The sequence below is a fragment of the Pezoporus wallicus genome, unplaced genomic scaffold (assembly GCF_028554395.1).
Source record: "Pezoporus wallicus isolate ANWC-B61680 ecotype Strahan unplaced genomic scaffold, APGP_CSIRO_Pwel_v1 contig_6732, whole genome shotgun sequence".
NCBI classification, from domain to species: Eukaryota; Metazoa; Chordata; class Aves; order Psittaciformes; family Psittacidae; genus Pezoporus; species Pezoporus wallicus.
Genome location: NW_026638638.1, coordinates 2,293,639 through 2,310,885, shown reverse-complemented (window position 1 = coordinate 2,310,885; position 17,247 = coordinate 2,293,639). Strand labels below are relative to the sequence as shown.

At 36.3% G+C, this 17,247-nt stretch overlaps 1 protein-coding gene across 2 annotated transcripts in view; it reads right to left on the bottom strand.

Annotated features, from left to right (window-relative positions):
* Positions 1 to 3,271: 3,271 nt before the first annotated feature.
* The window catches only part of CERKL (ceramide kinase like), a 55,432-nt gene continuing 41,456 nt past the window's right edge, over positions 3,272 to 17,247 (bottom strand). For both annotated transcript variants that reach the window (XM_057411704.1, XM_057411705.1), the window contains 9 exons: positions 16,345 to 16,487; positions 11,376 to 11,450; positions 9,796 to 9,973; positions 9,457 to 9,525; positions 9,119 to 9,147; positions 8,926 to 9,034; positions 5,802 to 5,898; positions 4,352 to 4,527; positions 3,272 to 3,544 (listed from right to left, as the gene is read on the bottom strand). In XM_057411704.1, the coding sequence (XP_057267687.1) occupies positions 3,463 to 3,544; positions 4,352 to 4,527; positions 5,802 to 5,898; positions 8,926 to 9,034; positions 9,119 to 9,147; positions 9,457 to 9,525; positions 9,796 to 9,973; positions 11,376 to 11,450; positions 16,345 to 16,487 (958 nt within the window). In that variant the 3' untranslated portion in view covers positions 3,272 to 3,462. The remainder of the gene's footprint in view (positions 3,545 to 4,351; positions 4,528 to 5,801; positions 5,899 to 8,925; positions 9,035 to 9,118; positions 9,148 to 9,456; positions 9,526 to 9,795; positions 9,974 to 11,375; positions 11,451 to 16,344; positions 16,488 to 17,247) is intronic.

Below are 17,247 nucleotides of genomic sequence, written 5' to 3'. Positions count from 1 at the left end.
GCAGAGCACAAGAATGTAGGAAACAGCTATTGGAAGCTGTCTGAAGGGAACCTCATAAGCTTTTTGGCTTCACAGGCACAGCCATAACACTGCAGAGACTTAGACACCTAGGCAAGGCAGAACCAGGAAGGTCAAAGGCAGTCTAGAGCAGGGAATTCTGTGGGGTAGCCTGGAGATGCAGCACAGAATCCTCTCTCAGTGTTAGAAAGAGATTTGTATTGGAGATCGTAATTTGTAGCCATCTTTCACATGGTACTTGCAAGCATGACAGAATTACTCGTTCCGTCTTTTCCTCAGGTATTGCTGCCATGATGTTTTGGACTTCTCCAATGAAATATTTCTATGTGGGTTTTTTTAAAGCAAGTATTTATTTCTATTTATTTGAAGATTTTTCTATAGTACTTAGCATAGTAGTAGTTAGTATTGGCATTCTTCTGGGACCTGGGAGAAAAAAAGTCACGCTCACATGATGACAGAACAGAACCACATACCAAAAGTACTCCAAAGGCCAACCTTGCTGGGCCAAATTTTATCTTCAGATGTGCCAGCTGAAATTACTTAATAAAGAAGCTGTTTGGAGAGCTACCTTGGGTTCCTGTGATGTTGTCAGATAAATACCTTCCAAACAGGCATCCTCAGGAGTCACTCAGCAGAAAGGCAAATGACTGAATTCAATGACATGGTTCAAAGCACTGCTCTGCTACTACAGGAAGTTTCTTCAGGTAGATAAGTTTGCACTGCCACCTAGCTTTGGTGAAATAGTACAATCCAGGGGAAAAGAAAAAATGTTACTTTGCTCCCCAGTACAGCTGCAGAACTTCTTCAATAACTGAATCTATTGCAGCAGCCGGATGCAATAGCGCCTTTCTTGGGATGCCTTTGATGTCTTTCTGAACTGCAAGGAAAATTGAATGTAGTATGTACATACACTTTGAAGCTGCACCATCATACAGGACTTAGCCTGAGACTCAAAAGCAATACAGAGTGCCTTTAACAAGCACTTCTGCTAATAGGGTGTTTGGTGCCATAAAAGCCAATATCCACAGATTCTAAAAGTATTGGGGACCATTTTGTAATTTCTTTTCACTTCATTTGATGCCAAAGATGTGGATCTCTAAAGTAATTTTTTTAATCTTCTGCAGTGTAAGGACAAATGAATGTGCATATATTTTTTACAAAAATCAAAATAAAGTATGTGAAGAATTAAATGTTTTCTTGCAAGTCTATGAAAATACACGGAAAATGCCTATCTTCCAAATGGCTTTGGTGAATTTTTGCACTTTAACCAAAGTATTGCTGAACAGAAATTAGTTTGATATTACAGCATATTGTGAAAACTATACCTCAAGTACTGGAAGAAGCATTAACATTCTTTTTAATGCAAACAAAGCAAAGAAGTGAAACTAAAGCATTTTATTTATGTGAACTATTTCAAAGATATGCCAGTACATGTGATAATGATGTTGCCTTGGAAATTATATACTTCCTATTCAGATTTACATGTTAATAATAAAATGTTGGCTGCCTGTTTAAGGATAAGAAGCAAATTTCAGTTAGCTTTTATAAACCAGGCTGACAAAAAAATGAATGTACAATGTTCTAATAGTAGCAAGATTATAAAAAACCCACTCAGTTTCTTTTTATTATTAAGAACTCAAGTTAACCACATGAATGCTGTTTCTTCTGGAATTTCAGTTATTTTATTGATTTTCAGTTATGTAATAACAGTTAAATTACTACATGTAGCTGGAATCTCTTTCTTGGGCAACTTTGGGAAGTTCAGTTTTAATTACCTTAATGTTAAAAATACTCAGTGTACTATAGCATTAATTATAGTAGTTTAACTAGCGAGTACTCACTGCGACTCAGAGAACTGGTGTAAACTGAAATGAGGGGTTCCAACTGGACATGAGGAAACCCACTTTCCTCCCAAGGACAGACAGGCATCAGAACAGGGGAGCAGGGTCGTTGTCATCTCCATCCTTGGAGGTTTTATTGCCAGACGTGATGAAGCTCTGTAACCAGATCTGATCTCAATGCTGGACCTGCCAGGTCAAGCCCAAAAGGATGCCGTGATCCTATTCTGGAGCTGCTAACTTCCATGCAAATAGGAGAACTAGGTATAAGAATCCTGTAATTAATTACTTATGAAGTAAGCATTTGATTGTCTATGAATTTGGCTCTTACTATTGGCCAGGTTTGTCCACAGAAACAGCGTAAGATTTCCAACAAGTAACAGCTTGCTCTTGGGAGGCACAAAGTCATCTGCAATACTTTAGGTGCATCACTTTGTCTTTCTTACATATCTATCAGAGGTAAGAATTTTTCACAAGTAGTATTTGAAATCAAATAAAATAGCTATAGCTCCCAGGTTAAGGCTTAGTCCCTTGATTTAAGAGAATCTTAAAGGACTGGATTTCACATTATAGTTGACCGCTGACTGAAAAAAGAACTTAAAGCAACTCATTCTTGGCCCAAGACAATGCAGCTTTCATACCATTGTGATCTGGCTTCTGAACAATTTGTACACAAGTGAGAAGGGAAATGTTTGTTATCCCACTGGTCCAGCAGACAGACAAACTTACTTATTTACATGCTACTTTCTGTCATCTTACAGAAATCCAGTTCCCAGAAAGAGTATAATCTGAAGTTACTGGCATCTCAAATAATTGTATTAAATATTTAATAAGATACAAACCCCCATAAAAATTATTTATGCCATATAAGGAAATTATAAAAATTTAAGTCAACTCTTAAGTTATTTATCATAACTTTATTCTCAGCAGCAAAAAAAACCCAACCTTATGCTGAATATCATTTTGGTTCTAGGGAAGAGAAAATACTTTTAAATATTTATTTTTTACAATGAGTACTCTTCAAAATATATTTCAACAAGTGAAAAGCCATATAAGATATGAGCATATTCTTTTGTATTACTGTTTGACTGGAAACTATTTGAAAGCAAATACATTAAGGCAACATTAAAAATTCTAACTAGAAATGGAAGTACTCAATTTAAAAATATAAACAAATCTATATTTTGACACTGTTCTTCAGCAGGAACTGGTACCATACATCCACTCCCCAGCTCTATTTGAACTGAGTTACCTGACAACATGGATAGCAGCAGCAGACTTAAAAGTATATCACATGAAATTTATTACAAAATCCAAAATTATTTTAAAGGAAAAAAAATATAACGGCCACTTCTCAACCCTAAATTTTAAAATAGACCAATATAACCAGTTTTCATTTTTTTTTCTTGTTAACAGTTTTGTTCTAGATAAAAACAACCTGTTAAAAATACATAACTTGATAAAAATTTAAAACTGGAAATATTACAAACATCCCAGTTAAGCTTCTGCTACAGCAACTGAATTCAGTGAGTGACTGGGACCTTGTAAAGCTGTGTACAGAAGTGTGAAAAGGATGCTTTAATGCAGAACTTGAAGTCTGTCCCTTCTATATGCAATTGCACGTTGCTTGGGAACTTTCCAGGTCATCAGTGTTGACTCCATAGAGATTAATAAGTTGAGGATGCAGCCTGTGAAGTGAGGAAGTCAAATATCAATTTCGTTAGTTCTTGCGATGGGAATGCTGCTTTTGGGGGCTAAGGGTACAGAGAACAAATATGTATGGATCTGCTGCATAGAATACAATCAAGTGGACTGCATTTTGACAATTCTCATAAGGTCATCTTTAGAAGTACTTATTACATATTCTGTAACTTGATCTGCCTTTTATTTTGCATACCAGGCTGTTAACTCTGAGCTGTGTGCCTCCAAATAATCCTATGGGCATTGCAGCAGAATGAGCCACCACCCATTTAATTCCACTGCTAATCCTCCTAGTTCCCTATGTATTCATAGTGTCTGGTTTAGATCCTAGATATAGAGGAGACTACTCTCAAGCAGCACTAAGTTTTCCACAGTTGAGTAATGACACATTTTTATTAACCTTACACAGTGCTTTACAAGCAGGAATCCTTATCACAAAGTAACCTCCTTCTAGGAGGCACAGACCTTTATATCCATCTGTTCTTTTCTAAGAAACAGAAGGATAAAGTAAGTGGCAAAAAGAAGTGGAGCTGGAAGCCAATGAAGCACCAGAAAGGAGAGGCCTGGTGGGTTCTAATAAACCTTTCCAAAAACAGGCATGAGACAACAGGGCAGAGGCCAAAACAATGGCAAAAGGGACACTGCAGTGCACAACAGTACTACTCTTAACAGAATTTGCACCAACTAATTTTAGTGTCATCCTTATTATATACAGACGTAAAACATCTATATACAAGATTGCAGTACTAATCTGTTACATGTATACAGTCCATAAACATAATAATTAGCCTTACCGAACATGAATTTGTGATGCCGCTTTCATTAAGTCCCCATCTATATTCCAAGGGTAGTTTCCTTCTGCAGAAGCAGCATTCAAATACGTATTTTCTTTGGCATCAAGCCCACTTTTAACCTGCGGTTGTACTTTTACTTCTTGAACTGTGTAGGTCTCAACAAAGGGAAAATTGAACTAAACCAAACACAGACACATATTAAATGAAGACGAAAGATACAGGTAGTATCTTAGCAACAAACTGGATTACTTGAAATTAGAAAGCTTGCCTTTTCTTCTTTTTGGACTTAAGTAAATGGAAATGCTTAACTCCAGCTTTGACCACATGAGGCATTATGTATTTCAGCTAGCATTTACAGATTAACATGTTATTTTTACCCTAAATAACGCCTCAGAAAAAAATGGTAGTGTTCCATTTGCATTCCTATATTGGACTTTCTCAATCTGTAGGTGAGGTGGTACATTTTGCACATAGTAAAATAGCACACGCTTTCAGAAGATACGAAAAGCCGAAGTGGATCTTTTCCTGTGTTCTGTTCTTCATTACCTGTATTCCTGTCTTAAACAAGGCTAGTTAGAATTCTAGTAAATGGTCATCTTCAGTTTAAATGAGGGTCCACATCTCCTTAGCTAATTTCTAAGTACAAAAGGCAGAGAAAAAAAGGAAATTCTTCCTCCAAAAGCATAACCAGAAAGCATAAACTGTTTCCTAAATGCAGCTATTAGTGCTGTCACACGAAATTGCCATCCACCTCTCCCCCAAACTGTGTCTGTTGATGAATTCAAACATAAACCTTAGTTTTTTGTCTCTCAAGTACATGGAAACACTTAACTCCAACTTGTAAAAGGGAATAATCCTGAAACATCTGAACAAGTACCAGTGTGCTAAGGCTATACACCAGGTCTTAAGGACATCAATAAGATACTGTGTTTGGATGCTTCCTTTTTCTCTTCATAGACAGAATATTGAAATGCAGTTTATGTCAGCATTCATAACTGAATGGAATGCTTACTGCTAAAAATGGTCTTAATCCACTGCTACCAGCATAGCATGTAGTTATCTACTGAAATTATGACCTTTACCTGTTTCTGACAAAGAGTTGCATGATGCCTCCCCCAGTCTGCATCCTTGGTCTCTGTACTATACAAAACTTAAATACAGCATACATTTCCTTTATTCTGGTGAAAGGGCTTTACACCCATAAAACTATGGTACAACATAAATACAATTTAAACCACAACAGATGGGCTGAAATAGGCTAATCGGTATTAGTCCAGTGATTTAAAAAGAAAAAAATCCAACAAAAAACCCACACAGATAAAAAGGGGGCTAATGTATTCTGACAGGAAGCTAAGTCTCCTTATGAGGATGCTTACATTAACTCTTGCAGCATGTCTATCTTCACGATTAACTGTTCTTTTTATAATCCCCAGAAAGAAATTTACAGTACCTGATTTTTTACACTGGCATATCTTTTGAGATGTTTTATAAACTCTGTTCGAGAAGTATTTTGTACAACAATAAGAGCCATGCTTCCATTATTCAACCTGAAAGGCAAACCAATTTATGTCCCAAAAGAAAACTCTTTAATTCAGAAGTTTAATAGGTTAATTAGTCTCAATGTTTTTCAAATCTTTTGCCACCCCCTCTAGATCAATATAAACTATGCAATTAACATTATATAGTATCCATATATTTATAACATACACTGTAATAGTAAAATTGTACTCCCTTATCAATACCCTTAATTTATTGACCCTGATACATATAATTTATCACCCCTTATTTTATCCTCAACAGGTGGTTTTAAACATTGGGGATCACAGATTTATCTTTTCACTTTTCTCTCCAGAAAAGCAGAATGGTTACCATAAATGCTATGAGACAGAGCTATACCATGAAGCCATTCCCATTACGCATGCAAGCCCATCCCCATCGTACAGCCCACTGCTTATGGGTTCATTCACCTCCGCCATTAAGATTCATGCTGCCCTAACAAAGATCCTGATCTTTAACTATGCCACTATTCAAACTGTTAGCAGTTCTCAGTACAGTTCTAATTACACATTTCACAAAGCACATAAAAGTTGTAACTAAGGGAATTTTGCACAAGATATAACAGTCACGTACTAGAGTTTAACCAAGAGGAGACCCTACAGTGCAGACTCAATGGTCCTAGGCATCCAGTCACCACTGATATTTTAGCACCTTTGAGAATCTGGGTCAGACAATGAGCTAGTAAGAATTCACAGATTCCTTAACGCAAGTGTACCTTATCTCAGAAGCTAACAACCTGAATCCCAATGCAATCATGCCTAAGTCCCATTTAATTTATAGAGACAAATCAATGTTCAACAAGAGCATCTAATGAACACGACAATCATTGCTGAGATTGTGTTCTGTAAAGAGATGCATTTCATATCTTCTGAATATGCATGCATACATATATATTTATTTATTCATTCAGCATGTATGCTTGGAAAATAGTGCTGCCAGCCTACCACCACAGATCTCTCCCCATTGAACAACTGCATCAGGAGTGTTCTCAGACTCTGACACAGCACAGTCCAGGAAGATAGTTTGTACATAACTATGGAATCAGTCACCTGGCACAGCATTACTTTGCTGATTTAGGAAACAGCGATGGTAAAATTGAAAAAGTTGCCCCCTTATCATATTTGCTGCAATAGAGGGGCACAGGATGCTGCTGGGCAATGCATTCGGCACTATGGCCTTTTATCTTCAGGAGGTGACTAAAAACTGTCATTAATTCTTTTGCAAGTCCAACCTGCAGCAAAGCACAACACCTATGCTGTAAGAAACAAATGTCCTAAATGGTTTACATACTGCAGACAGTTAAACATATCTTGACATGTTTCTGCAAATTTAGACTAGTGTTAACTAGAGTTACGGCAGCAGTCAGAGCTTTCATTCCACTTCAAATGTCTTCACACAGCAAAGACTTTTCCTCTTGGAGAAAATAGCACAGAGTGGAGAAACCTAGCTGAGTTTAGCTGATGCTTTCATAATGGGTCTTGAGTCTCTTAAGAATTAGTGCAACATTCAAGATGCTATTCACTATGAGAAGTGAAGCACCAGTCTGAAGAGTCTACTCTTCCTACCTTACTGGCTGACTGCACTCCTAAGGTTATTTTTTTAAAGAGAGGGGAAAAGAATCCACCGAGAGCAAAAAAGGGGAATCCACTGAGCAGCTACACTGTGGGAGGAACAGGCTCAGTCAAACCTGCAATAACTGCATGGAGTTGTCATAAAATTCCCTGTCACTGAGAAACAGGTGCCAGAACAGATGGAAAGAGAAAGTGAAGCTAAAAAAAGAATAGTTTGACAGAATCACAGAATTATTAGGGTTGGAAGGAACCTCTGGAGATCATAGTCCAACCCCCCTGTCAAGGCAGGGCCACCTAGCACAGGTGAAACTGTTGGTTTTGACAAGAAAAAGAGTCGGTTTCTCATCAGTTTCTACTGACTGACAAGTGTATAGTAAAAGAACCAGTTTCTACTGACTGGTATGTAATACACTAAATGCTGAACAAAGAAAGTTACTAGGAGGGGACAGGATCAGAGTACTGTCTTGAGGCTTAGCAGGATGCCTGTAGCAAAGAAAACTTCTCAATAGGAGTTTCATCAAAACCACTTGTTTGTACATTGCTTCTAGGAAGTCAAATTCTACCAGATCAGCAAGGATTTGTGAAGAAAAATACCTGATCATTTTTAAGGCACATCTGTTTTCACCTGATGATGATCAAATGAAACAAACCAGACTCATTTCAGCAACCTGGCTGAGTGCTGTGGGCTTTGTTTTGTTTTTTAATAGATACACATATATAAAAATATAAGCTTCTGCATTCTTTTTGAGGGAGCATGTTATATTTCATTTATAACTTCAAAGTTCATACTTGCTATTCTGTTTAATGGTCAACTGGATACATCAAGTACAAATATTTATCACTTGGATACCTGTTTTGATCACCACAAAGTACACTCTTGACAATGAGCTAATGGCAAAATGAGTCAATGTTGACAACCAGATTACATAACTCATTTGTTTCCCAAAATCTTATACATAGAAACAGCATTTCCCACGTTCAGGAGAAATTAAAAAACAAAAAACAAAAAACACAACACGACAAGTGTGAATTTCAGTTCTTCATACCAGGAGAAAGATTCCTATTTCATTTCTGTTGGCTCTAAAGCAGAAGATGAGGGGCACCTTTATATTTGGAAAAAATAAAGAAAGAAGTTTCTACACATAGCCAAATCCTATGACAGATGACTGCTCCATGACTACTACTCAAGTCAGACTTGCCAACTAATTTAATCACAGCAATTATCCACTCGTTATTCTAGTTAGACTGCTTGACCTTATTTGCCTGATCCAAAAACTGATTACAATTCCTGGGATTATAGAGTCTGCTGCAGTTCATGCTCCCTCCCCCCATTCCGGAGGGGACAAAGACTACCTAAATACAGGCCTGTATTCTCAGAAAAGCCAAGGTCTTAAGGTAAGATGTCAGAATTTATAGACATGACTAATTCTCTAAACCCCTACTGACCTCGTATTAGGTGCCAAGCCTCTTGGTGCCATTGAACACAGACAAGGGATTGCCATAATGCTCACATTCAGGAAGTGACCCTGAATTTTGTGCCATTGATCCTTGCTACCTAAATATAACAGAGTAATTCTATATTACTCCAGTTTAAACAGCTACAGTTCACTTTTAAATAACTATAAAAGCAAAAACTCACCCTTCTTTTTAATTTTCTCTCTCTTCTTTCTAAAAGAGTGAAAAAAATGTAGGTAAAATAATTTAAAGTCTTTTTAGCAAATTTAAACAACATCTACTTTAGAAAAGAGTGATATTAATGGAACTGAAAAAAAACAATAATACTGACTGGAAGACTTTATAGTCTATAGGGAACATTTCACAAAGTGTATGAGCCTGCAGTTCACAAAAAGTTTTGGGTGTTTTTTTAAGGTTATTTTACCTGATGATCAAATTTGAACAAAACTAAGAATTTGTACGGTTTCATCTTCAAAGACACGCTTTTGTAGCTTTGGAATTGTTTGACTCTGGTTTACTTACTTGTCATTCTTATGAGAGTCTTCCTGCGGAACTTGTAGAGGTAGAAATGATAATTCACATTCCTCTGGCCTAGAAAAGTATTGATAGTTACTAACATGACAACCAATATTCTGAGTGCTAGACAGACTTTTATCCAAGTTAAGATGATTTTAACGAGATGCTGAATATGCAGAATTTATCTCCTCTTTAATTTGTAAGAGGGTTATACATCACATCTGAGTTAAATCTGTCTGCAATTAAGACAGCTAAACTACTGCTGTCTATATTTTTACCACATTAATTATTACATTTTCCTCAAGAAAATGAGAAATGCTAGAAAAATAACAGCTCATGGCATACTTGAGATCTGCCAGTGTTTTGATGAAAGCAAAATCCTTCCGTTGATTGGAGGGCATCCAACGGTGCTTCTCAGCCAAAGCCAAAGTCCTTGCACCAAAACCAAACATAGCTGAGAACCCAAAGCGCAACAGCTTGGTTGGCGTACTGAAAGTACAGACATCTACTGGTTGAATGTGTCCTAAAATATTAAAGGTAAGTATCAGAAATGAGAAATTGCATTGGTATTTCAAACAAAATACAATTTACTACTTCCTTTTCACCTAATTTAGCCACAAGAGAAAACTCCAGACTTTTCTCTCTTTAGGAATTCAAGTTTTACTAATAGGAACCAGGATCAGTCTAGATACAGATAAAGCAGTCATTTCAGAGAACAAAGTTCAGATGCTTCAAAATGAATTTTCACTGAAGCCTTTTTAACATCTACTTCACACTGCAAAGGGTCTGATACTTAATTCTACTCAGAATTTCAACAATCAGCATCAAAGAAAATATAATACTTCTACATAAGTGTTTCCAATCATTTCACCAAAAATTTGTAATGGCCAAACAGTGTACCGTGGGAGATAGGGGAATGCTTACATAAAAGGTTTACATGTATTAATGTTTACAGTCATAGAATTTACACATCTAATTCTGTTCAAGGTAGGGTACATACATTTCTTCTGTAATACAACCTGGGTGGTTTCCATTAGATTGACTGTCTCAGATTAAAAAAGATAGGTTTACATTTTACTTAAAAGGCTTGTATATCACCGTCTAAGAGAGAGAGGAAAGGCTCTTCCAGTGCTGACTGCAATGTCTAGAAAATAAATACTCAAGATGGACCCTCCCCATTTTTCTCTTCTTTCATTTGGAATTCTTTTATTTGCTTTGAAAGGAATGTTAATGCTGCTCAATGAAGTATTTGCTATTTCCTAAGACCTGAAAATAAGGTTTGCACAAGCAACTTCATTTTTCCTTTTAGCATAATTACATTTTCACATTCAGAAAGCTATTAATTGTGCAGACCAAATGGCCAGTGATGCAATTTTTTTCTACTACTAAAGCTTTCTTATAGAAACTTAGTATTTAAAAGAAATACACATGGAGCTAAAAAGATGAATTATACTTTCTCAGAAATATGAGAATACTTTCCTGAAAAGCCCAGTCCTAACAACTTCCTCGAGGGAAGAATTGTATATTTTACTATTGTCTTCAGCAGGTATATTAAAGTAAAATAATCAAGTGATTATGCAACATATCATTGCATAACAACACATACAGGGTAATGCTATCAAGTCTGGAAAAGGTTACTTTTTGCATTAAAAGAACATCAGTAAGAGGGCATGAATGCCAAAATCAGACATTATTCCATGGCAGATTTTAGTTACCAGGAAATGAGGTCCACAATCCTTATTACTGAACTATAGACAAAAAATCATAACAGATCCAGTACGCTACAAATCAAGACAGAATCATTTGCATTTAAAAATACAGTTTTCAGTGATACAGCATAATGTTACGTCTTTATTAAAGAACTCGTGGCATTCTAAATGCTGCTTTATTATTGAAAATTTGATAATACGTGTATAAATATTTACCCATTATAATATGCAACGTTGCAGTCACTGCATGCTTAATACCATGGAGAGTATGAGCCAAAATATTAGTAGTACCTGTAAAAGTGAAAACAAACTATTGTAAAAATGAGAGATGTTGTGTATTATTTTTCCTGTTACTCAGCAGTGTTTGAGTTAAGAAACTAAGACATTTACTGCATTTTCAAAATAAGAAAGCCTTAGGTAACAGCAGAAGTGCTGAATAGTACAAATTAAAACCATTAAAACTCCCAGAGGTCTATAAAAATCACCTCTGCAAATTCATTCATAAATGTTATAAAGGCCAAGGCAAAAATTGACGTGTTGGAGGGTGTTTTTAACTAGCTCCTTAAAAATCACTTTTTCTATACTTAAATGATCTACTGAGGAACTGTACTAGAAAGCAGATATCTAATAAGATATATTTGGGAAAGATTTTCAGGATGTAAAAATAATGTAATACTCAGGCAGTACGTTACCCAAATTTCTACTAGATCCATTCTAAGGTAGCTGCTATGCCTCTTGGAGGCTACATTTTAGTTTCTTAGAAACAATAGTGAAAGAATAACTGGGGAATGTATGTCAGTATCTCACAGAGCACCTGTTACATCCTTAATGCTTCTCAGTCTCCAAAAGTAATTCTGAATATTTGGAACCTCATGGGAAACCTTCATACCATCAGAGAGAATAGCTCTGAGTAAGGCTCTCAGGGTTCCTGCTATGTAAAGGAAACCAGTGAGGTATGAGGAACACCTATCAAGATTACAGATACAAAACATTCCCTGAAGATTACATCTGCAGTGGTACATGGAAGAAATCAGGTTATGTACAGTTTTATTCTTTGAACAATTCAAACTGAAATGTAATTTTATTCACCTATTTCTCAGAATGTTATAGGTGAATATATTTTAATTTCTTCCTCCTTTTCCTATAAAAGTGTTAAAATCCAGCAAATTGGGATTATGAAGTGCTTTAAAAGACTAATAAACTGACAACTTCAAAAGCTAAAGCTAAAAGCTTTTTACCTCCTAAAAGAAAGTCTCTGTAGATATATTAACAGGAAGTCCAGTTTATTAAGAATATCGCAATCTCAATAATTTGTACCCAACAACTCAACTAAAAGCAATTTGAACTTTCATTCCTACACAACACCCATAAAAAAGGCAAAACTGTAGCTCTGCATACCATTTACCATACAAAATAGTGAGGTTTTTAATTCAAGGAGCATAAAATACAGTTCTATATGGAAAATTTGGGCACATAAAAATTAGGTTTGACCTAAATAGCAGTTCTTCACAGAATAACATAATTACCTGCCCAACAGAATTTCATGTTTGTATTACTTATAGGATTTAACATCTAGATCTAACTAACTCTGCTTAGTCAGTGAAGCTAGCCAAAATAGTAGCTCAAAAGTACTCTTGTATTTCCTTTGATCAGTTTTCTGCAACTCTTATCAACTCCTACAGGTAACCTCTCCCAAACAAAGGAAATCAGACACACAAGCAGCAGATATTTACAGCTCATGAAAATTTTGTGTATTTCCTGTAAACTAACAAAAGGAACGTTGTTGTTCTGAAAAACAACGTATATATATAAAATAGATATATAAAATTATATATATAAAAATATATATTTATTCTTTTTTCCTTGCCACTGAAGATCAAGCTAATAAAAGAGCACAAAGCTTTTCTGTACTTCTGAAGATCAGGCTGGTATGTATTAAAACTGCATTTCCTCATTTAAGTAAGGGAAATTTATCGATACAGATGGCAGCAAGATAACAAATGACCGTGGCTGAAGTCAATACCAAGCTTCATACTGACTTTAATGAGAGTTAAATCTCATTCCTTCTAAACAGGATAGGCACAAGTAATTGCATCTTTCTCTTAAATCTGTGGAGCTCATTAACATTTGCAGAAGTAAACAAGGCAAAACCCCACCCCTTCATGACTCCTGGGAATATATACAAAGTGCTGTCTGTGTTCAGACGTGTGTGTGCTACATCCCCCTTTCCACAAGTTGAAGGTCTATCCCTAGAACAAGCATAGTTTTGCAATAGCAAGTATTCTCTATGTAAAACCCTTAATACAACAGCATTATAATCCCAGTAATGATTCAATGTGTCTCATTGCCTAGCTCCTATGCAAGCAGGATGCCTAAACCACCAACACCCCTCCCAAAAACACCCCCCCAAACAACAAAAACCAACAGCCACCAAGCTTATAAACAGAATGAAAACAATGGAAGTTATCATACAAAAAACATTCTAATACAAGCTTTGCTGATTTAAGTGGTGATTCCAAAATAATGGTTTTAATGACATTATTCATCTTCCCAAGTAATCTTTTTCTCCCCTATGTAAGCTCTGAATATTACTTATCAATAACAAGGTGGTTCCCCCCAAACACTATCATGTTACTTGGATCACAACCTCTGTGATGCTCATGTATGGGCATGCACCCCCCTGACAGGTTACCAAGTCACATTTTTAGATCTCACTCCAACTACTCATTTTACAGGAAAAATGCAACTCCAGCTTCTCTGTCACCAGCCTTTTTTTTAAACAGAAACAAAGAAGGTTATTCAAAAAATACAATTCTATTCAAAATAGGAACCCATTTTCCTGACATTACAACAATTTCCAACAACCTCCTTTCTACAAAATGTGCAAAAGCATCACAGTAAGGACAAAGTATCTGCAAGTCATGTAAAGCATGACTGATGAAGGTACAAAACAGAAACTGTATAGAAAAAAAATTGTCCTTGGAAGTGCAAGCACTTCTGCAGTACAATTAACTTAATTAACCAGACAACATGAATATTCATAAGGCTGTTAATGTCTCCCCCATCCAAACAGATAAATGTGATGTAATGACTTCCTAGTCAAGCATAGCTAAAATTCTGATGAAAACTGCACCAACATTTTGGTTCTTTGCCTGAAATATCACAGAAATTGACAGTTCCTCAGTAATATTTCATTTTTCTGAATTAATTGGAAATCATGAATTTATTTAAAAGAACCATTTAGGACCAAAAGGTTCACAGCCATCAGATAAAGATTGTCTCTTGCTCTGTAACAATTGGATAGCTTTTTTAATGTTCTCCCAGTTCCCCCTCCCCTTCCTCCCATTCCCCCTTCACAGTTCCTTAGCAGTAGTTCCCATAGCAACACACGCTTTTGCTAATGGCCAGCAGTGCCACTGCAGGCTTCCCCACATCTCATCCATTTGATTTGGGCCAGAATAAGGCAGCTCAGTAGAGTATTGTAGTAAAAACACACTCCCCTCTGGACCTTTCTCTTCAGGAGGTAAACTGTTCCAAGAGCAGCTCCTTCCCATCAAGTTGGCTGAAACTTCAAAATGTTGTCTTCACTGCTTATAATAGAGGCTACGACCAGAGTTTAATCCCGTAACAAAGCTTCTATTTTTACTCAGCTGGAGAGTCCTAATAATTTGGTACAATGGATTTCTGGGCAGGCAACATGATTAATTGACCACTGAGTTCCATCTTCATCATGTGCACAAGTATACTTACCCATTTTCCTGACTACTTTTTTGTATGTCAGTAATATGGAAACAAAATATAGATCATTTTCTAAGAATTTTTAAAGGAGTTTCTCATAAATTGTTCTCGCGTTCTCTTTTAACAAAGTCTATGGCATTCTGTGTAACAAGATATACAGTATTCTTTTATATTCACAAATCCTTTTTGATAATGACATACTTGTCTTAAACCGGAGAGAATAAGCCCTAATGATGAGGCATAGTGACCGAAGCACACCCAAACAGCACAGAGTCAGTGCTGGAGATTCCATCTCAGCACTGTCAAGATATTCATAACAACTGAATATAAGTGATGGTTCAACTGCTGTACTAATATTCACTTGCTTCATGTCTTCAAGATTACAGTATCTTTCACCAATATGTTTCCAAGGGGTCTTTAACTTGAAAAAGCTAGTGTAATCTTGAATATTTAAAAGCAACTAGTCCCTGTCTTAATGCTACTTTTAGAAGCGCAAAGCAAGTCAAAGCACTTAAAACCTGCTTGCTCCATTGGGAACCAACTTGCTCTTTTTTTTTTTGACAGAAAATTGAAAACAACAATTTGCTGTTTACGTGGCTGAGGGAATTTTTTCCTTACTAGTTAAAAACATCCGAGAAATCACATCAAGTAGTCACATTAGCATCCACACCAGAATGTAGCGTCCACGCAAAACTACCCGTCTTCTTTTAAAGAGGGGTGATTCCTATACCAGTCCAGAATCAACCTACCTGTACTAATTCTAGCTAAGCCTCCCTGCCTGGCCTTAGTCATGCTCTAAGGAGGGCAAATACAAAAATTGTGAGGAGAAGGGACACATACACATACCCCCCCAATCCCTAAACAAAGAAACCACACCACTAGACGCAAGTGTAAGTTAATAAATTACCAAGAGGATTTAAAGAGATGCATACATTTTCAGGTCTGGAGGACTGTTTCGTGTGCAGTTTTGTTTTTTTTAAACTGTAATCCACAAAATGTATTCCTAGGACACCATTTAAAAATAGACCTTAAGCATGAATCCAACTGAGAATATTGCCAAGAAAACTGGAGAGAAAAAGAAAGCAGCATGGCTTATATTAAGAAAATTCTAGAGAGTTTTTGTTTGGTACCATTTCTGGCAGCAAACAGGGACAAAACTTGATCTTTGCCTGGATCAGCTGAAAATTATTTTAGTTTACTTCATCCTGAGCTTCTTCCTTTAGGCAAAGAGCTCATCTGTGCCATTACTATAAATTATCATAATGATTTAAAATCTAGTCATTTGTAATCAATCTAAATCACTAATTTAGGACAGTTATTCAATAGCTCCCTTAAGTAACTGAAGCTTTAGCACCAAGAACAGCCTCTAGTAGCCAAAACTGTAAAACATGCCAGAGGGATTTAAAACAGAAGGCTTACAGCATGTAACAGTACCTTTCAGTCTCACCTGCTGGTATTACTCCAAGAGGAACTGGTGCTCTGACAGGCGTTGGTATATAGTCTGTGTCTTTTCCAGCATCTATCTGGGCTTTAAGTAGCAGACCATGAGCAACTTCACTGACAGATCCATCTCCACCAACACAAACAACCCTATTATGAAACAAAAATGCTAAACAGTTCAAAATAAACTCTGCCAGAGCTGAGCAAACAAGTGGAAGGCAGCTACCACACACCATGCACATAATGATACTTCAAATAGCTAAAAAACATTCTTTTTTTTTTAAGAATAAGATAGGGCTTCACTGTCAGATCAGTGAATGTTAACTAACAAGATAAAAGCATCCTTATTTCTGCTTTCTTCTATCTCAGTAGGGGTAAATATATTTAACAACTTAGAACATATTTCTTACCTTATCACACATTGTGCATGTGAACCGAGTTAAGCACATGCTCAAGTGCCTCAGTGGAAAAGTTCTTTTAAATCTTGCAATGCTGATACAGATAAGCATTCCAATGCTTTCTAAATGCCCTTATAATAACTCACCAAATAGTACAATAAAAATAAAAATACTTGAAAACAGCTATTTCCACACACTATGCAGCCAGTTGAGGGATTTAGCAAGGCATAAAACCTTAGTGCCAGCAATCCTTTGCATCAAGGTACTTAATCACTGCTTCTGGAGCATGTAATTGAACTCCCACCTGCTGTGGCTATAGAGAGGAATGCATCTGTCTATAAAAGCTCTGTTACAGCAAACATCTTTCCTTTTTTCTGTTTTTGTTTATCTAAGTAACTGTTAAAGTGATTCTCCAAATTAGCAATGTTTGAAAGATATCTTTTTAAAGTAAACACATTATAAAAATAGTAATAATACACTCCAAGCATTTACAATACAAGATTGAATTTAGG